The following is a 23,878-nucleotide window of genomic DNA, read 5'->3' on the forward strand; positions in this document are numbered from 1 at the left end:
CTACCTCACCAAAGCCAGGATGGCTGTGTTCTGCAGGGATGAGGTAGAACCGTGATTGCCCCTAACTTCCTCCTGGAAGCAAGAACTGGGTCATTTTCTAATACCTCAATGCAGAGAACTGACAGTTAAATTGGATTTAATCACCCATGCCTTGAGGGCCCTTGTCCTGAAGTATGTTTCCGTGTTATTTTAAGTGTTCAGAACCAAGAGTATTTTCCAGAGGAGCTCTGGGGTGGCCAGCAGTGCCTGCAGTGATGCTCCATGGCCCACCCCAGAGCCCCGGTGCAGGAGGGCAGGTTCTGTACCTCGAGTCAGCTGCGGCTGAGCCTTGCGGTGCGTGCTGAGCAGGGAGAGCTCTGCAGGGACAATATATTTTGAGTGTGCCTCACTGTCAGCTTTCGCCTTCCCAGCTTCGCTGCCGTGTGCCTCTGCAAAACCTCCCCGAGCCCAGCCGGCTGTGGCCAGCCCTTCCTCCGGGCTCCCTTCATTTCCACACCGCTTCTGCCCTTGCCTTCGCTGCCTGCTCCTCGCTGCATTTTAACCTCCTCTTCCCCCTCTCCCCTTCCCCGCCTTTTCCCCCTCTGCCTATCGTTTTATTGCGATACAACCTCGGCAATCCCAACTTGCGGGCCAAACTTCCCTGCCCCGGCGGCCAGGCCTGGCAGCTTGGGGTGCTGCCCACCTCCTGGCAGGAGCATCAGCGCCTCGAGGAGCTGCCCCCTTCAACAGGTAGGGAGCAGCCAGCCCTGCTCTGCTCATCCTCCTGCGCCGAAAGGATGGCGGTGCTCTGAGGCCGGGGCTGGGCGGAGGACCCCGGAGCATCCATCGCTCGGCGAGGTGGCCCCGAACCGGGGCAAGAGCCAGCGACCCATCCCCGCTGCCTGCGCTGCGGGGCGGGCGGCTCGGCACAAAGCGGGTGGGTAAACCCTCCTCCGGGGCGCGGGGAGGAGGAGGAGGAGGAGGAAGGCGGGGGGATGCTGCTCCCCTCCCTCCCTCTCTCCCTCTCTCCCTCCCTCGCTGTCTGCCTGGCTCGCCGCGGCCGGAGCAGCGCGCAGGCGGCACGGGCAGCCCCGGCCGGGCGGCACGGCGGGCTGGGCGCGGAGCCCTGCGCAGCGCTGCGGAGCCCGGCGGGCTCCGGCCGCCCCCCGAGCCCCCCGCCGGGGCAGCCGGCGCCGGTGAGTGCGGGCGGGCGGGCGGCGGGCGCGTCCCCGCTCCCCCGGGGCTCCCCGAGCATCCCCGGCAGCGGCGGGCGCGGGGGGCAGCGCGGAGCCGGGCCGGGGATAGGATAGGATGGGATGGGAGGGGATGGGGCTGCCGGGGGCTGTGCTGCTCCCCGGTATTGTCTGGGGGTCGCGGACAATAGGCGGAGCGAGGAGGGAAGGGGGGGCTCGGCGGGCGGCTCGGAGCATCCCCGCTCCCGTGGCGGGTCCCGCGCGTGTCGGTCCGGAGCGGAGCCGTGCCCGGTGCTCCCCGCCGGGCATCCATCCCGCCCGGCCGGCACTGCTGCCTGGAGAACGGGGAGAGCGGCTGCGGGGAGAAATGCCGGGAGGAGGACGATTCTGAGCCCCCCAGGCTGGAGCCGGACCGGGAATGCAGGGGAAGGGCTGAGCGGGGAGGAGGGTGTAGAAAAGCAAAGTCAAATTTCCCCCTGAATCCTGCAGCCAGGCCTAATGGGCACAGATGCTGTGTTGGGCTGGGGAGGGAAAGGAGTTTTGGGGGCTGCAGTTTCTGAGGCTGGTGTGAGGGGAGAGGGGAAAAGAGCTCTAGGTCTTTTCTCCTTCTCCCAGAGTTACTAGGACTGAGATATGGATCATTAAAAAGGAATAGCCTAATGCAATTAAGTGGCAGACAGTCCCCACTGCAACACTTAGCCATTGTTCCTCACTGCCTTCTGCCAGAATGGTTCTCGCCTGGACAAGAGAAGTACAATTGAACAAACAGTTCATTTCCCTGGCCAATTGCATCTGTAGTGTCTCCCTCGAATCTGCTGCTGACTGGCTGCAAATGCAGCAGCGTCCCCAGACAGAAACGGAGAACCAGGACCCTCTGGTGAGATTCCCGCTGCTGTGGGCTGGCAAGAGCAGCTCCCAGTGGCTGCTCACCCGAGATGTTCTGATGGCAACAGCAGAGCAGGTTTGCTCCCTCACCTCTCCCTCCCCTTAGTGCCTTTCTGGGGAGCGCAGGGAAAAAAAACAGCAGGTGCTGAGGCAGGACCAGCCCACAACTAGAAGATGCTACTTGTGGTTCAGGCAAGTCTTGTCCTTTCTGTAGTCTGCCTCTTAACTTTTTCCTTGCCCTGGAGGATGCGGGATTTTGGGGGGTTTTGAGGTGATGCTGTCCCGGTGGAGTTTGGCCAGGCTGCCCTTCAGCCTGTGCCCCGCAGTGCCCAGAGGCAGGAGTGCTGGAGCCTGACCCTGCTGCTCCTTTCTGAGAGAGCAGCTGGAGGGATTGCAGCTGCACCTGGGCCCTCAGCACAGGCTGCCCTGGAGGCTGCTGTGTCCTTCCCCTGGAATCTGCTCCCGGCTCTCAGTGTGCAGCCAGCACAGATGCATTGTCTGCACTGCTGCGAGACACCTCGGCACAGGGGGACTGCTGCTTCTCCTCGCTTTGGAGCTCCTTATCACAAGTCTGCATCATGGAGCTTTTCCCCTTCTGTTCTTTCTCCTTTCTTCTCCCTTTGTCAGTAGTCTGCCACCTGTCCCACTTCACTCTCAGCTTCTCCTTTGCCTTTTCCTGCTTAATGTGTTCTTTCACCTTAGTTTTTTTTTTTTTTTTTTGTCTAAGTAGACCATGTCCTCTTCAGCCTGCTTCTCTCCACACTGGAGACAGAGCCCAGCCCCTCATCTCAGTCCGAGTATTCCTGCCAACTGTTTACAAAAAGTAGCACAATACCCAGGCTGAACACTGACATAATTACATACCCAGCCAGAGAGTGTAGTAAATAATCCAGCTTTTCAGGCTTTTGCCCAGTGGTGAGTCTTTTGCCATCTCCTCTGCCCATGGGCTAAATGTATTATACTTGGCTTGCATTCACTCCCATTCTGGAAGCACGGAGGCAGCGCAGCCGCGTGTGGCACAGAGTGGATGTGCAGGGATGCCTTGCACCATACACACTCCCTGTGTGTCTCTGGCCACTCCTGGCTCTGACAGTCCTGCTGGGCTTCTGCCAGGGCAGGGAGGCTGCTGAGGTGTGGGGATTGTTCCACCAGCGAGGGGAAGATGGCTCTGGGGTGAAGGTCAAAAGTGCCAGCAAAAAACCGCGGGGCTTGGTGAGCAGTGTTTGCACTGCTGGCCAGTTTTCCAGAGGTTGGTGTGTACATGGAATTGCAGGTACACAGAGCTGTGAATACTGTCAGCACGGTTGTATTTCCAGTTGTGATTGTGAGCCTGGGTCTGTCTGCAGTTGCTTTGATTGTGAGTCAGTCTGTCTGCAGTTGCAGTAGCTGTGAATCAGTGTCTGCCTGTAATTATGTGGGTGAATCAGTGTTGGCTTGTTACACTATGAGTGCAAACGGTTTCCCATAGCAGTTGTGGGTGTGAATCACTCTACAGTCCCTCTGGATGTGTTTTTGAGTAGAGAGATGCAATACTTGGATTAATTTTGTTTTGATGAGGAAAAACTGTCAAGCGGCTTCTCATTTTGGAAAATTAAAGCTGGGTTGGGAGTTGGGCACAGACCTTATTCTTTCGTTACCAGCAGAACAACTTACAGAAGAAATCCACTTTGAGTCTTGCTCCCAAGATTTACATGTGGATCTAAACCTTTAATTTCTTTGCCTGGTGCCTCTGCTTCCAAGTGTCTTCTTCTGCTGGCATCCCTTGCAGAGCTGCAGACAACACATTTGATAACCATCACATGTGCCTCGGATCTTCTGTGTGTGACAGATTCACAGGAAGGTTGTTTATGGCTCCTACAGTGCCTGTGTGTTTGCAGGGATGAGGCAGTGTGTGCCTCTTGGGTAGGTGAGCACAAACATTTCCATGCTCAGGAGCCGAGGGCTGTGTGGTTCCTCTGCCACACACCCCTCACTGAGAGCCAGGGCTGCTTCTCTACGTAGGTGGCAAACAGCAAGTTGGATTCAGGTGGATGGAGGTGCTGCTGCTCTTGGTCTCTGATTTCTCTAAAATGCTGTAGCAGCTTCTGGCCTTGAGCAGCATCTGTACAGCACCAGACAGCGCTGAGCTAGAGGCAAGCTGGAGACTTCCAGGTGACCTCAGGTGATGGAAGCAGAGCCCAGGGCTGGATCCAGGCTCCCAAAGGCAGGTCCTGGCTGCTGCAGGTGGAGCTGGCAGGGCTGGGCTGCTGAACTGGCTATCTGTGCCTGTGCTGTGCAGCACACACGGGTGTCCCAGCCAGCTCATTTCAGAACAAAGGGATGCAAACAACCTGGGATGCGCGACAGGGGTCTTGTGAAACACCACAGCTCCTTATTCAGCCCTTCCCGGGCTTCCAGATGAACTGTGGCTGCTCATTGCTGCCCCTGCCCTCGAATGAAAAGATGTTTTTGTTCCAAGGGACCCTCCTTTTCAGCTGGAGTGATTGAGAACTGAAGAAAGCCCTCCCCAGCAGGGACACAGGGCAGTGTGTGCCTTGCCTGTGTTTATTGCTGCTGCACTGAGCACTTGCTGGCTGCTGTCTCTGCAGAGAGAGCTTGGAGCTTTGCTCAAAGAGGCATTAAAGAGGCACAGCAGTGGCCACCAGAAGCCTGGTGTGCTCACAGAGGGTTGGGGACAGCTGGACAGAGCCCAGCCCCTGCAGGCTGGATGATTCTGCAATCCTTGAGGGGTGTTGAAGAACCTCTCCTGCTGCCCGGGACCTGTTTTGGAGAGCCTCCAGTGCAATGAGGAAGGGCTTTAATGAGCTTCTTGTGCTGTGCAAGTGCTCCTAAATTTGGGGGTAAATATGCAGGTGTTGTGAGGTCACCTAGAGCGCTGTGCTTGGCTGTGCTGCCGTGCAGGTGGGCAGATGGTGCTTGACACCACTGGGGTGTGGATCACCCTCTTCTTCCTGCACAGAAGTGCTTTGATCTGGGCTTTTGGGCTGAGGCTGCCTCTTCTTCCCAGTCTGATTTCCAGCTGGCTCCCAGCATCAGCTCCTCATTGCACAGCCCTCCCTGAGATACCTGACTTGACAAAAGATGTGCAGCTGCTGCAGGTCCTGGGGGCTCAGTAGGAGCTGTCACTGCTCTCACCCCTCCAGATGATGCCACTGTCCATGCATGGCATGTGGGGATGCTGATCCAACGACACCACAGGTGGACAGCATCTCTGGGCACAGTGCTGGGGCAAATTTGTCCTTTGGGCTGGTTTCTGAATGCTGTCTGCATGGTGAGACTGTTGCTGAGTGAATCAGATGGTTCCCCTGGCTGTGCATCTTCCCAGGAGGCAGTAATTTGGGTGAGATGCCCATGTGACTCTCACAGACGTGCCCAGGTGGGTTTATGGGCCTCTTCTGCCTGCATTTCTTTTCTGGTGCTTGCAGTATCCCCCTCTCTGGCCATTCTCTCAGGGTTTTGTGCAATTTTATTTTTCAGTCTCCACCTCCAGAGTTCTGTGTCTCTCCCTTGTCAGCAGTAAGCCTGTGCTAATCACTCTTTCCTAGGAAGGCACTTCAGAATATTTAATGGTTTCTAGAATAAGGATTTCTGGGAAGATCAGGCTCAGTGTGCCAAGTCAGGAGATACCCAATGTTGGCATAGCTACTAGGATACCTTGCTGCTTTGGAAGTTTCCAGCACTTTTTTTGGTTCCCAAACTCACTTCAGTGGGAGCAGGGGCTGGAGCATGTTGCTGTCATGAGGGAAGGAAGGAAGGGAGCTTTTCCAACTCCTTGTTCATAGCACATCCAACAGGAAGACTGTATTTCCCTGGAGTGTTGTTGTGCTGTGATGCTCTGGAGATTGGACAGATTGTCTTGGAGAGGAGTGGGAATGTTTGTGAAGCCCTCAGGTGTGTGCTCATAAAGACACCTGCCAAATTCCCTGTGTTGTGAACTTCAAGTATTGCTGGATTCCAGCTGCAGGGTGTCAGCAGAGCTCTTAGGAAATCTGCATTGGATTCAGCTGTGGAGGTTACCAGCAACTGCACAATTAGTGCTGAGTGCATTTGCTAACTGTGCCATTAAGGAGTGAGCAGTGGACAGATGGAGGAAGGAAGAAGTGCAGGGCTGCTCTGAACACACACCATCCCTCCAGACTCCATCTTGCACAGACACACAGGAGAGCCAGAAGCTCTGGGGAAGATGTTCTTTAACTCATATGGAAGAGGAGGTCAGTCTAAAGAGTTGTACCACTCTTTTCTGAGCTTGAAAATATTGGTATTCTGCACTTTTTTCTTCATGGACACTGTGCAGTTTTCCCTTCAGCAAGTCCTAGTAAGAGATTTGGGTTTTTTTCCTTCTTTGAGGCTGTTAACAGCCAATTAACATTCCCAAACCCTCGCTTGGTTCCGTGCAGTTAAATGCACGTTGCCCGCATCCTCCCTCCCCTTCCCGAGGATCAGGGATCCCTGCAGGTATTCAGATCGAGGCGTTGGCTGATTCAGAGCTTTCCTGAGTGGGAAGTGACAGCTGAATAGCCTAGCATAGCACGGGGACAGCCCCAGCACGGCTGCAGGAGCTCCAGGGCTGCTTTTCCTGAGGCACCCTCGTGGGTGTTTCCATCCCTTCCCTGGGCACAGAGGGACCCCTCTGCCTGCTCTGCCATCAGCACCCTCTCCACGAGCTGCTCTTGTGTGCTAAAACCTCAGGAGCTCAATTACTGGGCTGTTGAAACCTGCAGACTTGTTTTACAAACTGATTTTATTAGGGAGGCTGTGTGGCCAGTAGCTGTTGGGCTCCTAAAGCACTTGCACCAGTTGGGTTCTTGTGTGTGCCTGTGGCTGGGCTTGCAGGAGCCCCAGGAAAGGGGAGGAGTGATGCTGAGAGCTGCTGTGCCCCAGGAATCACACCAGGATCTGGCTGTGGGGGGCTTTGGGTGATCCCTGAACTGTCTGAATGCTGAAATCCCCTCTGCAAATCCTCTTTGTATTCCCCTACACTTTCCTGCCTGGCAGCAGGGTGATGAGCAGGGCTGCCTCTGCTTCTCAATCCATCTCCACATGTGAAGTAGCCACAGAATGAGGAGAACACCCTGCAGGCTCTTGTGTCCAGCTTCCCAAGGCAAACACAATGCATGTGACCAAAGGGAAGTGGCAGGGAACAGTGCCAGGCTGTTCTCCATGCTGGGCTGTCCTCCCCGAGTGCAGCCACTGCCAAGCCCCATTTTGGGGATGTTCTCAGTGTGAACAGAGATGTGACTGGCAAAACGTTTGCTTGGGCAAGTAGTGAAAACAGATTGTGCTCCAGTGCAAGTGTGGAGAGCTGGTTCTGGTGCTTCTAATGAGACTTAAGCACAAATTTGATTTAATTTGAGTACCTCTGTTGTCCTTGGCTAGCATCTTCCTCATCAGAACTGTCCAGAGTAGAAAATGAACTTTCATCTCTGTGTAATATTGAAGGAAAACTCTAGGAACAAGGTTTGGTGAAAATGCAGTTGTTAAAAGCTTCTTGGCACAGACAAGACACACCCACGTGGAAGGTGTTCTGGATTTTGCCACTGTTCCTGACCCTCTAAATTACCTTGTTCCTCCATTTTCTAGTGCTCTTTTTTTTTAGCTTCACTTTTCCACTGTTGGTGCATTACCTGCTCCACCCATGGTTTCACCAAATCTGATAAAGATGGCCCCAAATGTTCTACAGGAGCCACAACAGTTCCTGCAGAGCCAGAAGGCACCTGCTGCAAATCCAAAGTGTCCTCATGTGTGGGGATCCCTGGTCAGAGTCTGCTGGCTGTGCAAATTCTGCCCAAACAAAGCATTTTTTGAAATCAGCAGTTGAATGGGAAAATGTTGATTTCAGTGAAAATTTTCAGTGGTGTTTTGGGGAGGGGACAGACAGCAATGGTGGTTTTTTGGTTTTTTTTTTTTTTGCTTTGCTTTTGGCTAGTATTTGAAATTTCCTTAGGAAAAAAAATCAATTAAATACTATTGTATAATATGCAAGTTGAAATGAAATGAAAGGGAAAAGTTGAAACGAAATCTGTTGAGAAGCTGCTTTTCGAAGAAGTTCTGAATTTGCCTTGTAAGAAAAATCAACATTTTATCTGTCCTTGTTGTGATTTGGAACGAAGTCTCCCAGAAACATTGGAATTTCCCACAGAACAGATGTTCAGCCAGTTAATTTGTGCTTCATCATCAAATACTTGAATTTCCAAGACTGTGTGTGTCCCTTCTCAGCTGGAAAGTGGGGAGAGCCAGAGGAGGGAGGCCTCCCAAATCAGAGCTCTTCTCACCAGAGCCATGGGTGTGTGTCCATGCCAGAGGATGAGCTTCCCTAGGGGGCATTCAGGTGGAATCCTGATTGAAAAAGCTTGAGCACACTGTGCCTAAATTAATCTGTGCATTCATTTCTGCAAGGATTTTATGTGGCTGATGGGGAGGAAGGTAAAGGTAACTAGGGCCAAATGCTGGGTTGGTTGGTTGGGTTTTTTCCCCTTGTGCCTGCTGTTAGTGAGTATCTTGCCAGAACAAAAGCTGAGGTGGGTGGCAAGGACTGGTGGTGTCTGGCTCTTACCTTCTGCCTGCCTGGTACCTCATGTGCTCCTAGAGCTGAAAAACAAGGATCAGGCAGTGCCTCCAGGGAGACTGTAGGGCCCCACTGCTGTGGGGAGACAGCTAAGTGCAGAAATGTGATAAAGCACACCAGCCTCTTCTCCAGGTGCACGCTGAGGACATGTGTGCTCTCCAGGTGTTTCCCTGCTGCTGGGCTGAGCTCTCTGCACAGGAGGGATTTCTGCTGGGAGCTCTCCTCTCCCAGCTCCCTGTGCAGAACCCCCTGCTCCTTGGCAGCACTCAGATAGCTCCCCTGCCCCTTCATCCTGGGCCAGAATTGTCATCCAGCTGCTGGGCTCTGGCAGTGCAGCCAGCACCTCCTCCAGTGCTGGAGGGAGCTGCCTGAGGCTCTGCAGCGTGGAGTGGAGAAACCCAGAGGTCACATTTAGCTAGCACCAGCACCTTGCCCTGGTTTCTGCCTGCTGTGATTGACTGGAGCCTTCACTGCTGCCTCTGGGGGCTCAGAGTGGGGCTGGCTGAACCCCCTGGGTGCCAGACAGGGAGCGTTGTGAGGGGGAGATGTCACGACAAGCTCTATTTATCCAGGCTGTTGCTTGGCAGTGCTGCTCCAAGGTGCATCAACATAATGAGATACATAAAAGGAGAAGGCAGTTAAATGTGCAATAACATCACAATAAAAGTAAAACTGAGCATTAATGAAAACTCTGAGCACACTAAGTGTAGTATCGTCGAACGCTCCCACCACCTTGGGCCTCGGTGGTCAAACTTAATAATAATTCCTGGCAGTGTCATTACCAGAATTAAATGAGGGTTTAACTGTCTAGAAAAAGATGTTGGGGAAAAAAAAATAGGTCTGGAGACTTCCCAAGTGCTTCTGCTGAGTGGATGTCACCAAGGTGGCAGAGGTAGCAGGTGAGCTGGGACTGCTGCAAGGGGAGCTTGTAGCTGAGCCTGCAGGTGAGGTGGAGGAAGAGCCAGCGTGGTTACTTTGGTGAGGTAGAGGAAGAGCCAGTGTGGTTGCTCTGGTGAGGTGGAGGAAGAGCCAGTGTGGTTGCTCTGGTGAGGTGGAGGAAGAGCCAGTGTGGTTACTTTGGTGAGGTAGAGGAAGAGCCAGCGTGGTTACTTTGGTGAGGTGGAGGAAGAGCCAGTGTGGTTGCTTTGTGAGTGAGCTTTGCACTTGGCTGCTGAAGCACTTGGGGAGCTGCAGGATCTGCTGTGAGGGTTTAATGTGTGTGCCTGCTTGGCTCTGCCATGATGCAGCTTGCCCAGGGCCAGCAGTGCTCCAGCCCACAATGCTGCCTTTGCTTCCTGAGCATTTCCTGAGATCTCAAATGCAGGACCCCAGAAATACTGGCAGCTGTCCAGCATGAAAAACTGAACTGTTTGCTTTTCCCTAGTGACTGAAACGTCTTTTCTCTCCTGTCATTCCCCTCTGTCCCTCCCTGGCAGGTTTGGAGGCTCGTTTTGCAGTGGCTGCACGCTGCCACCATGGCACTGAGGCTCCTGGGAATGGGGCCCTTCTCCCTCCTCAGCCTTGGAGTCCTGCTCCTGCTCCTGGCTCTCCCTGCTGATGTTAATGGGTAAGGTGCTGAATGCTGAGCTGTTGGCCAAGGCTGCAGTCCTCTTACTGAACTTAAAATCCCGGGGGCAGGATGTGTATGAAGCGGTCCAGGGCAAAGCACTAAAGGGTCTGTGCTGTGTTTGACCCTCCTGCCCATGTCCCCATCCCCATGCATCCACCCAGGGGCTGTTCAGTCCCTAACGTGGCTGACACTGGCATTATTTGAGGTGCTGTCACTGAGATCAGTTGCCAGCAATTTTTTGCAACAAAACCTATTTTCAGATTTGGCCTCTTCACAATTCATTCTGGGCAAGGACTTTGCTTGCCTGAGTTTTAACCTGGAAAAGAGATTCCCCCCACCCCATTTAATATTTTAATACTATTTTAAAGAGCAGAAAATCAATCTGCTTCATCTGTTTGGCTGTTAATGGTGTAATGACCCACAGGCAGCACACCTGACCTGCTGCAGCACTGGGGTTCTCTGCCCTGGCTGCTTTCCTGTGCCTGGGTGTGCTCTGGCTGTCCTGGCAAGGAGAGTGCTGCTGCCAGCCTCACCTTCCCAGCCTTGGGGAGCTGCCTGGAGGGGATGAAAGCCTTCAGTCCATGACTGCATCCCACCAGGGCCTTTGCTGGGTGAGCTCAGGGAGCCCTTCGAGGGAGGAGGATGGAGATGTGGGGAGGGAGGAGCTTTGCACAGAGAGAGAGAAATAATGCAAATAATACATGACTTCTATAAAACATTTAGAAAAGCCTTTAGAGTGCCAGGTATGGACACTGAAATGCTGCCTGCTGAGTTACAAGTCCAGAAGGGATCAAGGATGTTCATGCATGAAAAGATGTCAGTGCTGCCCCTCCTGCCCTGCTCTGCTTTGTCTGCCTGGATTTGACTTTGCAGCTTGCCCTGCCCTGTGAGTGCTGACCCTGCAAGGGCACAGTCAGCCCTGGCCTCTCACCCCATCCCCACAATGGCTGTGGGGGCTGTCCCCATGCCCTGTGCCTGCAGCTCTGCCCTCCTCTCTGCTGCCTTTTCCTCCCCACCCTGTACCCACCAGAGCTGCTGCTCCCCTGCCACGTAGGGATTGCTCACACTACTGGTCCCCAGGAGGATTTGCTTCCCAAATTGTGTGTGAGGGCACCCCTGTGCTGATGTGGCACAGCTCCCCAGAGAGCCTGTGCACAGGTGGCAAGGCAATGACTTTTCCTCAAGCCTATCCTAATTAAATTTGCTGTAAACCTCCGTCCTTCCTGCCTAGAGGATTTTAATTATTTTAAAACCTTGATCCCGCACATCTCTTTGCAGTTCCTTTATGCCTTGCTAAAGGGCAGCTTTAGCTTTATGTTAAGGTGAGGTGAGGCAGCCCAGAGCTTTCCTGGCAAAGGAATTATTAGCCCAAATCAGGTGCCAGGCAGAGGTGCTGCTGCCTCTCCCCTGCCTGCACCTTCCCTTGTCCTGCCTACGCTGCTCTTCCCCCAGCACCTCCCAAGTGAATCCCACACTGCTCACATTGAAGTCAAACCCTCAAATGTCAGGCTAAGTAAAACAGCTTTGAAATTTGTAAACTCATTTTTCCCATCACCGCTGAGCCTCCGCCAGGAGTTCCTTCACAAAAATCCGTCCTCTAGCTCTTTATATTATGGGTAATTTTTAAAGATAGCTTATAAAACATTAATGAATGAGCTTTTCATGAACATGCTAGCTATTCATAAGTTATAGATGGTTATATACTCATCAGCAGACACTGGGACAGATTGCTTTTAACCATGACATCTATTGAAAGCTGCTACAATTGAAACCCCACTAATTACTGCAGGCATTTGTTAAATTTCTCAAAACTCTTCTTACCTGCCGGGAATTCAAGTTCAGATGAAAAACCAGCATTTGGATTCAGCTGGAAATCTTGGAGGCTGTGATGCAGTTTGTAATGCCAGACATGTTTTGATGTTTGGATCTGGCAGGTTGCATTAGGGCTGGGTCAGGTGTTATCCCAACCATGCCTCACCCTATGCAAACTGGAATTTCAGCACCATGTTACCCTCCTGGAGGCTCAACTTCCTGGCTTTACCATTTCTCCAGGTCTTGCTTTGCTAAAAAACAGAGGCCAAGTGGTCCTGGGAGAGGTGGGATGTGCCCCTGGAGAAGCAGACCTCAGGCACTTGAAAGGAAATTTCCCAGAGTGTTTGGTCAATGAAACCAATGAAAATTAATGTCAGAATTGTCCAAAAGGGAATATTCCAATTAACTGTAGCATTCTAAATAGTATTGATTCAGCATGACTCTAGAAGTACCCATACCCTGCTCTCAATTTTTCCTCTTTTGCTAGGAAATACTCTTTGCACCTCTTTTATCTTACAGAATCTGGGTTTTCTGTGGGGTGAACACTTTGATAGAGAGCTCCAAGCCAGCTCTGCTACTTGTCACTTTACTGACACTTGTCAGTGTGTTTACAGGTGCACCAGCAGTGTCAGGGGTAACCAGTCTGACCAGATGGGATGCAGCAGGATTAAGCTTTGAACTCCTTAAATACCATTCCTTTTCCTGTAGTTTTTTGTTGGTTTTATTATTTTTCCCCCCAGTTATTTCATGATGCATGCTGAAAGCAGTGACTGCCACACATCAAAGGACATAAGGCTGGGGTGGGAAGGAGAGGGGCAGAAGTGTTAGAAAGTGACAATTTAGGGGCTTTTCTATCCTCAGGATTACATTTCTGATGGTCAAAGGTGCTGTCCTTGGTAATTGGAACCATGATTTGCATGTCCACCAGCTCTGGTCTGTGGCATTCATGGTGTTCCTCTGGCCAGTGCTCCCCAGTTATTCACCTTTCCATTTAGTGCCAATTTGCTAGTCAGAGCTTCCCTGCTCCCAAGGGGCTCCTGTAGCTGCTGCTGAGCATCCCCCTGCTTCAGCTGCCTGTTTTCCCCTGCCTGGCTGGGCTTCCTCAGCCACCTCGCTGCCTGTTTGTGCCTCTTAATCTTTCTTTTTGCCTCATTTGTCTCTCTGTTATTTCCTCTTCCATCTTCCATGAAAACTCTTCATCTCTATAGATTTTTCTTTTTGTTTTCTGTTACTTAATCTTCTGCCTTTCCATTTGTTTTGGTCCTAACAGCTATTTTTGCTGGGGAAAGCTGTGCTTGAAGCCACAGCACTGCTGCTCTGTGCCATCTGAAATCTCTTTTAGAGGCAGGTGGTTCCAGAAGGACTCACAATCTCCTTTTCTGTTGATTGAAAGGGAGACACAAAATGCAAATGTATTACTTGAGCCCCTTGTGTTTGCAAAACCGCATTGAAGATTTTGTTCAGTGAGATGTGCTTTTTTAGAGGAATTTACTCCTTGTTTTATTCCACCTGGGGCAGAATGTGTTCTGAGGAAATCATCTTGTTTGGGGGCTTCCAGGCTTCTTGTGTTGAGCAGAGATGGGAATGTGGAAGCTCATTTGTTTTTATAAGCAGGGAAAAGTTCAGCCAACTGCAGGGATGGTTCACTAAGTGTTTTAATGATGAGGCTTTAAGCCTGTTTACTGAATTCTTATTTTTCTCTCTCCCCTCTTCCCTGGGGCAGAGATCTTTGAAATGGCTCAATCTGCCAAATACCTGGTGTCACTTTTTCCATGTGGCCTGTAAGGAGATAGTGGCATCTCAGCAACTCAGCTTCCCACAGCCTCTATTCAGAAAATGCCCATTTTTAGGGGCAGGCAAGGGATGCTGGGGCATTCCTGTTAAAACAGGGCTCCTAAACCACTCCCCGTGGTGCAGTGGTGGATCCCACATGGTGGATCTGGGCAGGGAAAGGTGGGGAGGGCACAGTGAGCAGCTCTGTGAGGACAGAGGGAAGCTGATCAGAAATGCCCTGTGGTGTGTGCAAACACAGGAATTTACCAAAACCTGAGTGCCATCCTGCTCTTTGGGCCCTTCCCTCCCTGTAGCTGGGAAAGGAGGGGTGGGGACAGTGAGGAGATGGGATCAGAAATCCCTGTGGTGAGTCCTGCAAACACACAAATTTACCCAAACCTGAGTCCCATCCTGCCCTTCAGGCCCTTCCTTCCCTGTAGCTCTGGGAAAGGTGGGGAGGGCACAGTGAGCAGCTCTGTGAGGACAGATGGGAGCTGAAGTTGATCAGAAATCCCTGTGGTGAGTCCTGCATCACACAAATTTACCCAAACCTGAGTCCCATCCTGCCCTTCAGGCCCTTCCCTCCTTGTAGCTCTGGGAAAGAAGGGGAAAGGACAATGAGGAGAGGGGATCAGAAATCCCTGTGGTGAGTCCTGCAATCACACAAATTTACCCAAACCTGAGTCCCATCCTGCCCTTCAGGCCTTCCCTCCCTGTAGCTCTGGGAGCACGCATGGTGCAGATTTCCCCTCTAACCCTCTCTCCTGCCTTTTCCCCCCTCTCGCTGTGCCAGGCTCTCTCAGAAGCACGTCTCAGACGTCGTGGATGACAGCAAGGACAACATCACCATTTTCACACGCATCCTGGACCGGCTCCTGGACGGCTACGACAACCGCCTGCGGCCCGGCCTCGGAGGTCAGTGATGCTCCCTGCAGGCCTCAGCAGGGACAGGTGGCTCAGATGGCTTGGGAATGACTCTGGCACTGCCAGGAGCGTGGGCTGTTCAGTGCCAGGCTCACTTTGGGGCTGTCTCCCCATTTTGAAGGTGTTTGGCAACCCCCAGCAAGGGGAGAGAATGATTCATGTGACTCCATCTTATCAAAAGGGAGGCCCAATATGGGCCAAGAAGTGCAGTGCTGAAGGCACTGTGTACAAGTTGGCTTCCTTGCAGATCCCACCCTCCCCTCTCCCAGACTTCAGGCTGAGATTTCATGTTACAAGGAGGGACCCTGATCAAGAGATAGAATATCATCAAGAAAAGGTTTATAATTCCTAGGATTTTGTGGTGAGGGTAGTGTGACCATGTTCACAGGGGTTCTTGGATGAGGGAAGAGAGGAGGATCTGACTTTATGTTTCAGAAGGCTTGATTTATTATTTTATGATATATATTACATTAAAACTATACTAAAAGAATAGAAGAAAAGGTTTCATCAGAAGGCTAGGTAAGCTAAGAATAGAACCAGAAAGAGTGATAACAAAGCTTCTGTCTTGGACAGAGAGTCTGAGCCAGCTGACTGTGATTGGCCATTAATTAGAAACAAACCAACATGGGCCAATCCCAGATGCACCTGTTGCATTCCACAGCAGCAGATAACCATTGGTTACATTTTGTTCCTGAGGCCTCTCAGCTGCTCAGGAGAAAAAATCCTAAGGAAAGGATTTTTCATAAAAGATGTCTGGGACAGGGTAGAATTTTGATACTAGTGAAGGCTACAGCAAAATTTTCCTGCCTATCAATGCTGTCTTTTTTGATCCTTTATTTTCCCATGATGTCTTCTCAAAAGTTATTTCTACCTCTATTTGGCTTTTGATATTTGATTATCCAGTGACACCTGTACTGAACACATTTGTTTCATTTCAGATGGTTACTATCAAAAGGCTAATTAATTACTTTATTATGCTATATTATTCTATAATATATTACACTATATTACATTACATCTAAACTGGATCTGCCAAGCACTCAACCCTGCACACACTGCCCAGAATCTCATGACTGTCCCTCAACAGTCCCAACACACACACACACACCTGGGCCTGACAGGTCAAGGAAACAAAACACCATCACTGTGGCTAAACAATCTCCACATTGCATTCTGCTTTGACACAAACACAGGCACAGCAAATGATAAGAATTGTGTTTCCTTTCTCTGAGGTTCAGAGAATGTGAAACCCAGAAATATTCTTGGGAAGAATCGTGCCTTGCTTTTCTCTGGGAAGAGAAATGTGGGGCTACAGTTTGGCTGTTGGGTGTCTCGCGGGCTGAGGTGAGTCCCTGGGTGCTGTGGTGGCCTGTGACAGTGCAAGGACAGGCCTGCAGATGGAGCAGCTGTGGGTGAACCTATTCCTGCGATTTTAGAGACAGGGAAAAAAAAATTCCCTTTCAGAAATGCTGATACATTCATTGAGGGGCAGAGCATGTCCACAGAAAAGGTCTGGACACAACTCTGATGAGGAGCAGCTGAGAGAGCCCAGCCTAGAGAAAAGGGGGGACATTCTCACTTTCTACAGCTCCCTGAAAGAAGCTTGGAGCCAGGTGTGGGTCAGTCTGTTCTCCAAGGAAATAAATGACAGGACAAGAGGAGATGGCCTCAGGTTGCACCAGGGGAGGTTTAGATTAGATATAAGGAAAACTTTTCACAGAAAGGGTTGTAAAGCACTGGGAAAGGCTCTCTGGGAAATGGTAGAGCCAGCATCCCTGAAAGTGTTGGTGTGGCACCTGAGGGCATGGTTAGTGCTGAACATGGTGGTGATGCTGGCTGCACAGTTGGGCTTGATGACCTTTCCCAACCTGAACCATCCTGTGGCTCTGTACCACCAGCTTGCAGAACCTTCAGCTCATGTTGGTGTTGATTTTAGTCAGTTTGCTTTGCTACAGAGCCTCTATCTCCACATCTTCTCAGTTATTTCCTATGCAGCTGTCACCTGGCAAGCTCTCCCCCCTTGTGCTGCTCTGGGCACTGGGCACTCACCCAGGCCCTGCTGCCTCCTGAGCTGCCTTCAGCACTGCTGCCAACATTGCTGCTGCTGCAGAGCCTCTCTGCAAGCTCCTGACTTGTCTGAGGTGCCTGAGAAGGAAAAACCAAGGAAAAACCTTCCCACCTAATGCCTACAGCTACAGTCAGCATCATCTAAGGGGGCAGAAGAAACAGGGAGATGTATGGGGAAGACAGGTGTGAGATTAGGGAGATGTGGCCATGAGTGGTTTCCTGGTGTGCTGTGCTGTGGCAGAGGTGGCCCCTCTCAGGTGCTGACAGCTGAGTGTCCCTGGGGCTGGGAGGGGATGTCCCTGCACTGCTCTGAGCTCTCCTGCTCACCAAAGCTGTGCTGCTGCTGGTGATTCCCACCCAGAGCTGGAGTCACCACGCGCTGTCCCATTTTCTGCAGTCCTGCTGCCAAGAGCTGCTTTGCTGAGCTCTTGCATGCTGATGGCATCTCCTGGAATATCCCTCTCCTTCCCCAGAGCAGCCCTGCCTCTCCCAGCCCCATGCCCAGCTCTGTGCCACAGCCCTGTGCCCTGCAGCTGCCCTTGAGACCATGCCAACCCTGGGCAGGAGGGGCTTTCCCAGCCAGCATCCTCCCCTCTGCTGTGCTGCAGGACCCGGCCAGGAAAGGGTTACAGTGTCTGCATAAGCAATCAGTCAGTTTTATTGCTTTTGTTGCTTGTTACTTTCCCCCAGAATTAACTCTGGTCCCACTAATAGCTTTGCTTCCTCGAGTGTCCCCCATGGCTGTATTGATTTAAGTGAAACGAGCTCTGCACGGGGACTGAGGGGCATTTCTGCTCACTGTAGGCTCAGCTGCAGACAAGGCTGCTCAATATTAACAAGAGGAGTCCCAAGAGCCCCTTGCTGGGGAAGTTCAAACCTTTCTTGGAACATCTTTGCTCTGTTGCTTTAGATCCTTTAATAACGTGTTTAACATAATAAATTGCCTTTGCCTGAGCCAGCCCTTGTCTGTTTAAGGACTGCTCTCACCTCTTTGCTGGGGCTCCCTGCAGAGCCTCCTTTATGCACCTGCAGCTTCCCTGGAGCTCCCGAGAGCAGGAGAGGGGAGATGTGGCCAGGAGAAGGAGGTGGAACTGCCTGAGCAAGGCTGAGATGTCCTGTGCCCCAAAAGAAGAGATGCTCAAGTAGTGGGATGCAGATGAAGGGACCACAAGAGACTCTTTGTGAATGACAGAGACTTGAGGCACTCTGGTAGACCCAGGTGGGAGGTGGTGATGAGAGCTGCAGGTTTTGGGGGGCTCTTGACTGGCAGTGAGTTGTCCTCTGTGTGTAGAGCAGCCTGGTAAGCCAGGCTCTCCCCAGTTTTGGTTGTTTTTCCCAAGGCTGAAGCCTTGGAGGCCTCTCAGGAGGAGAATTAGAGGGAAAGACCTCTCCTCCCACTGCTGCTGGTGGCCAGAGAAGCAGAAATGGTCCTGCTGCAGACTCGAGAGTTTAGGGTTAATGGAAGAGCCAGCAAGAGGTGGGCTTTTTTATCTTACAGAATCTGGGTTTTCTGTGGGGTGAACACTGATAGAGAGCTCCAAGCCAGCTCTGGTACTTGCCACCTTAGTGACACTTGTCAGTGTGTTTACAGGTGCACCAGCAGTGTCAGGGGTAACCAGTCTGACCAGATGGGATGCAGCAGGATTAAGCTTTGAACTCCTTAAATAATATTCCTTTTCCTGTAGTTTTTTGTCCAAGGCTGTGTGAGGGCTGGGAAAGGGATTGCCTTGCTCCCCATGAGCAGCTGTGCTGCAGTGGGCCATGGACAAGGAGCATTGGTTTTCCTGTAAGACAGCACTGGGCACTTCCTGTAGTCTCCCCATTTCCCTTGGCAATGTTTTCCTTTGCTTTTCTGAAGATGTCAGGGAAGAGCATCAATACCCTGCAGTCCATGCAAAGGGCAGATGTGGCGCTCTTGTGCCCACACAGGCTGCTGGGAGGATGGAGTTCCCTGGATTGTGTGTAACCTGTGTGAAGCAGGACATGCAGGCTCTTTGCCTGGCTGGTTTTCCTGCTCTGGATGGGATGGCCCTGCAGACATTTGGGGCATGGAGGGCTGGGCAGGGCTTGGGGCTGCAGCACCTCTCAGGGCTCTACAGTGCTGTGTGCTCAGCCCTGTCCCCTCCCTCAGCTCCGGGTGCACCAGGAGCTGAGCAGTGTTTGTTTAGACTTTGGGAGAAGACACTGTGTAAGCAACAGAGTGTTAATGTGGTGACTTCTCCCCTCAAGATAGCCTCTTTGTATTTATTTTCTTATCCCCTCTGCTTTCACCATCTGCTGCCACCCACTCTAATAGCTGCCATGCCAGAGCTCCTCTTGCTGCCAGGATGCTGCAGGCAGAGCTGAAGCAAGTGCTGAGGCTGCTCAGGAGTGCCTGCTGCTGCTGCAGAGCCAGGCTCCAGGTGAGCATGGCCCTGCCTGCTGCCCCTGCCCCAAACAGGGCACAGCCAGGCCAGCCAGGAGTCTGTGCTCTCCTGGGGCAAGGGGCAGATTTGGGAGCACACTTAAGGCAGGGGGAGGTGGCTGTCAGACCCCGTGTCCTGCAGTGAGCCCCTGCAGCCCTGGGGACAGGACCATTTGTGTCACAGTGTGAGGCAGGAGGTTTCTCCCTGGCTCTGCCCACTGGATTCCTCTCAGGAACAGAGCAGAGTCTTTTCTGTGGCCTCATGACCACTGAAGGACAGTCTGGGCTCAGGGAAGGGGTAGCTGCATAAACAGAACATCTTCTAGGGCTCAGAGTGGGGCAGGAGAGGAAGGAGCTGTCAGCACAAAGGCTGTGTTTCCCCTGGGAGAACTGGGGACAGATTGGTTATTAAGCCAGGAGAGAGCAGTGAGGGACCCCGAGGGAATGGAGACATCTGCTGTCATGGCCAGCCTTGCAGGACCAGAAAATGTCCTGAGAGAACTTCTGTGGGCAGCACGGGCCTCTGCTCATGGTCTGGAGCTGTGAAGTCACACAGGTCCTCTGTGAAGTCACACAGATGCTCTCTGAAGTCACACAGGTCCTCTCTGAAGTCACACAGATGCTCTGCCCAGCCTGCAGGGGCTGAGGTGACAAGTGTCTGTCTCCATCTCTCAGGTTCTCCTTGCTGGGGCTCCCTGCAGAGCCTCCTTTATGCACCTGGAGCTTCCCTGGAGCTCCAAGAGCAGGAGAGGGGAGATGTGGCCAGGAGAAGGAGGTGGAACTGCCTGAGCAAGGCTGAGATGTCCTGTTCCCCAAAAGAAGAGATGCTCAAGTAGTGGGATGCAGATGAAGGGACCACAAGAGACTCTTCATGAATGACAGATGTCCAAAACCACCCTGTGTGTCCTTGCAGTCCTTACAGGGCCACTGTGGTGTCCAGCACAGTGACCATGAGGGAGAGCACAGAGGTTGGGGGTTCCAGGGTTCCCTGGACAGCTGAACCCCCTCTACTTTATTCCTAATTGATGGCATTTGGCAAATGGAACAGACCCATGCTGGGAATGCCTGGGCAAGGCCAGGAGGGGACATTTCCAGGTTTTTCCTTCCTTACAGCCTGCTTTAAATATGCTTTGGCAGTGTAGGGCTATTACTGCTGGAGGAGGAGGCATGTGGGACCTTCCACAGCTGTTTGCAAAGCAAAAGGGTTTTTTCCAGCTCAGACAGAGATTTGCTGTTCCACAGGGCCAGAGGTGTGCCTGAGGTACATTTGGGGTAAGGCTGAGGAACCCAGAAGGCATCTGGACAAAATCTCTGTATTGAGTGGGTGGGAAGAATTCCAGAAAACTGCTGGGATTTTCCAGGGCATGCCAGGAGGGAAAGATTCTGCCCCAAGGAAGAGGGGAAGAGAGTAGGCTGCTCAGTTTTCTAAAAGACGAGTTGTACACATCCTAGATAAGCAAGTTTCTCCAATTGCAATTAACAAGCAATTTGTAGCATGTTAAACAGCCAGGCTGGGATCAATGAGTGTTATCCCTCCTGGATGCAGCATGACTGACAAGGTAACTCATGTGCTGTTTCCTTGAAGCCTCTCTGAAGCCCCTGAGCAGCTCAGCCCTGCTGAGAGGGTGGTGGCTGCTCAGCATCCTGCCAGGCCAGCTCTGCACCAGGGGCTGCTGAGGTTTGGGAGCCTCCTGAAGTGTCCTTGGGGCATAGCAGGAGCAGCAAACACTGACAGCTGGATTAAAGCAGCACAATTCCCCAGGCAGAGCAAGGCCCCTCACCCCTCGGGTTCCTTCTCCCTTGGGGACAGGTGTGGCACCCATTCCTTGTCCCAGGGGTCATCCCATCCAGGCAGAGGGGAGGCCCAGCTTTTACCCTCCCAACTGGGTCTGTCCAGAGGGTGAAAGCAGCCCAGGCTCCTCTTCCTCTTCTCCACTGTGCTGTTCTTTGGTGTCAGCACCTCCCAGCCCACACTGGGCTCCAGCAGGCCTTGGTGCAGTCAGGGCCTGCTGCTCACAGCAGGACTCAGATCAGGGGTGCCCACCTGGCCTGTGGTGCCTTTTCTCTATCCTAACTGTGTCAGCTCTGTCTTGCCAATGGTTTTGATCTGTTAATATTTATCCTGCTGTTACATTTCCATGATTATTTTGTCAGCAAAGTGCACCTCTGTTGGGGTTTCTCTTGTTTCCTCTTTCTGTGGTGCAATGTCTCTTCCTGCTCTTTTAATGATGGTGTGGTTTGGCAGGATGGCTCCTGAGGAACATCTGTACCCCTGCCTGGCCACCTGCATTTCACTAATTCAAGTGCTGATGGCCAGCAGGGTTTGGATTTGGGTTCAGAGCAGCTCCCTTTAGGTTGAGACATTCCCAGGAGATGCTTGGTGTGCTACACCTCAGTGCATCTGTCATTTTGGCCTGACCTCCTGCAGGTGAGGGCTTGTCTGTTACTGTGGGAGCACTAAGGCACAGGGGCTGAAATAGAATAATTAAATTACAGAACTGCCTTCTCTTGAAAGTACAGTGCTGTCCAAAATGAAACAGCAAGACCTTATCTGCCTGGCAGGAACCAAGAAGAAATCTGTTTGCAGTGACATTAACCTATAACAGTGGTAAAAATTGTTAAATTGTCCAGATTGAAGTTTATGGAACTTTTATTTCCTAAAATCTGGATGAAATGTTGAAATTGACCTTTTCACTTGTGGATAGGTTTTTCACCTGTGTGTGATAAAGCTGCCTTAGAAACATTATCTAGACCTAGTGTTTGTGTGAGAGAAACATGAGATGACAAACAGAGCTGTCCTCTGTTGTTTATTACAATTTCTAGGGTTTTGAGTCTGTGTTTAATCTGTTTTTCTGTCTTAATGTTCCACTTCTCCCAACTTCTCATCTCTTCTCTCTGATCTGACTTCATGCTTTGTATTGATTACTCCAGGGAGGAATTTGATCCTTTCTTAGAAAAAACCCCAAAATCCATGTCTTATCTCAGATTTTTGTCTCTGTCTGAGCTTCCTTGATGAGTTTTAATTTGAAGCTGAGGCATTGCCTGAACAGCATTTTCTTCTGTTTACCTTTCTGGGCAACAGGGACCCTGCTCTGCTCGTCAAACTTCTGAAGTCAAGATCTGTCTGTGAACAAATTAAAGAAAGGTTGTGTTCCCCTCGAGGGCAGCTCTCCAAAGGCAGCTTTGCTGTGGATTTGCAGAGCCCTGGTGCTCTCCTCTGTGGCCCAGAATTCCTGGTGTGTTGCTGTTTGCACCCCTGGTGCACAGCTGTGTGTGAAAAGCCTTGCACACATCAGGAGGCAGGCGAGGAGCACGGCCCTGACAGCTGTGCCTAAGGGTGGAAGTCTTCTCTTAAATAAGTTATGAATGTGCTGAGGGCAACACAAGCCTGGATCAAAGCTTCAGGGGTGTCACAAGAACCAGGGAGGGGTGGGGAATCCACTGTGAAAGGAGATTGATTGATTGCTTTTGGTGTGAAACACTTGGCTTTGGGTCAGCACTGGTGCTTTGGGGGCATCTGGCAGAGCAGTGAGGGGTTCACTACGCCAGGTCTGTGTCTGCCACCCTCTGCAAGGGCAGTCATGTGGCCAAAATCCATCCCCAGCATTGTGTGCACGCTCCTGGGCTCTCCAGAGCAGACAAGCCCCTGGGCTGTGGGGCTGTGATTTGTGAGAAGGACAAGTGTTTCTCCTGCTCTTGTGGGTGCTTTCTTTAGCCCAGCCAAGCTGCTGGGCTGTGGGGCTATTATTTGTGAGAATAAGTGTTTCTCCTGCTCCTGTGGGTGCCTTTTTTAGCCCAGCGAAGCCCCTGGGCTGTGGGGCTGTGATTTGTGAGAAGGACAAGTGTTTCTCCTGCTCCTGTGGGTGCCTTCTTTAGCCCAGCCAAGCCCCTGGGCTGTGGGGCTGTGATTTGTGAGAAGGACAAGTGTTTCTCCTGCTCCTGTGGGTGCCTTTTTTAGCTGGTGCCTTCCCTGGCTGCGTGTTTCCAGCAAGGAGCTGCTCCCCCTGCCCTCCACCCACACATGTAGGCAAGAAGATTTTCCCCAAGGAGCAAGAAATATTTCTAGGAAAGGAAAACCAGCTGGAGGGGGTTTTTGCCCCAGTGATATGTACTGAGTGTCTCAGAGCTGCAGTGCTGGCTCAGCCACCTGCAGTGAAGCAGTGTGAGTGTCGGGCAGCTGCTCCCTGCCCGAGGGGGAGCTGTGCATGTGTCAGAGATGGGATGATGGTGTTTGTTTATAATGACTCTGGAAGGCGAGAGCTGATGTTTCAGCATGTTGAACATGTGTTAGATGGGTTTAAGAACATTAGTAGATGATGTTATAGATGGCTATAAACTGCTTGTGAGGATGTCTTTATTGATCTGTTGGACTATGGCAGCTTCTCCTTTATTAGAATTTCCATTCGTTCAGGCCCATGTAAAGGATTTATAATGGGGCTTTGATATGGATTGAGAAATAAGATTGTTTTATTGGATGTTATGGAGTTTAAAAACAACTTTAATTGGTTTGTTCTGGGAAGCTGGTGGTGAAACAACTGGTCAAATACTGAGGAAATAGCAGCTATTTTATTTGTTGAGCTAGAGGATAAAATGTTTGCAGCAGTTCATGTAGTAATATAGAGGTATTGTTTATGTCTGATGAGGCAAAGTCATTGATTGTGTTGGTGGTGAATTTCAGCCCTGATCCACCTGGAAGAAGCAATCAA

The 23,878-nt window shown here is 51.6% G+C and overlaps 1 protein-coding gene across 5 annotated transcripts in view; it reads left to right on the forward strand.

Moving 5' to 3' along the window:
• The first annotated feature begins 405 nt into the window (after positions 1 to 405).
• LOC136562453 (gamma-aminobutyric acid receptor subunit alpha-3-like) overlaps positions 406 to 23,878 on the forward strand; it is an 82,928-nt gene continuing 59,455 nt past the window's right edge. The window contains exons 1-3 of one of the 5 annotated variants that reach the window (XM_066559291.1): positions 406 to 729; positions 10,059 to 10,189; positions 14,571 to 14,692. In XM_066559291.1, the coding sequence (XP_066415388.1) occupies positions 10,098 to 10,189; positions 14,571 to 14,692 (214 nt within the window). In that variant the 5' untranslated portion in view covers positions 406 to 729; positions 10,059 to 10,097. Of the gene's footprint in view, positions 730 to 900; positions 917 to 1,067; positions 1,176 to 3,303; positions 3,331 to 10,058; positions 10,190 to 14,570; positions 14,693 to 23,878 lie in introns of those variants that run through there. The other 4 variants (XM_066559292.1, XM_066559290.1, XM_066559289.1 and 1 more) reach the window with 4 other exon arrangements.

The sequence above is a fragment of the Molothrus aeneus genome, chromosome 14, assembly GCF_037042795.1.
Source record: "Molothrus aeneus isolate 106 chromosome 14, BPBGC_Maene_1.0, whole genome shotgun sequence".
NCBI lineage: Eukaryota > Metazoa > Chordata > Aves > Passeriformes > Icteridae > Molothrus > Molothrus aeneus.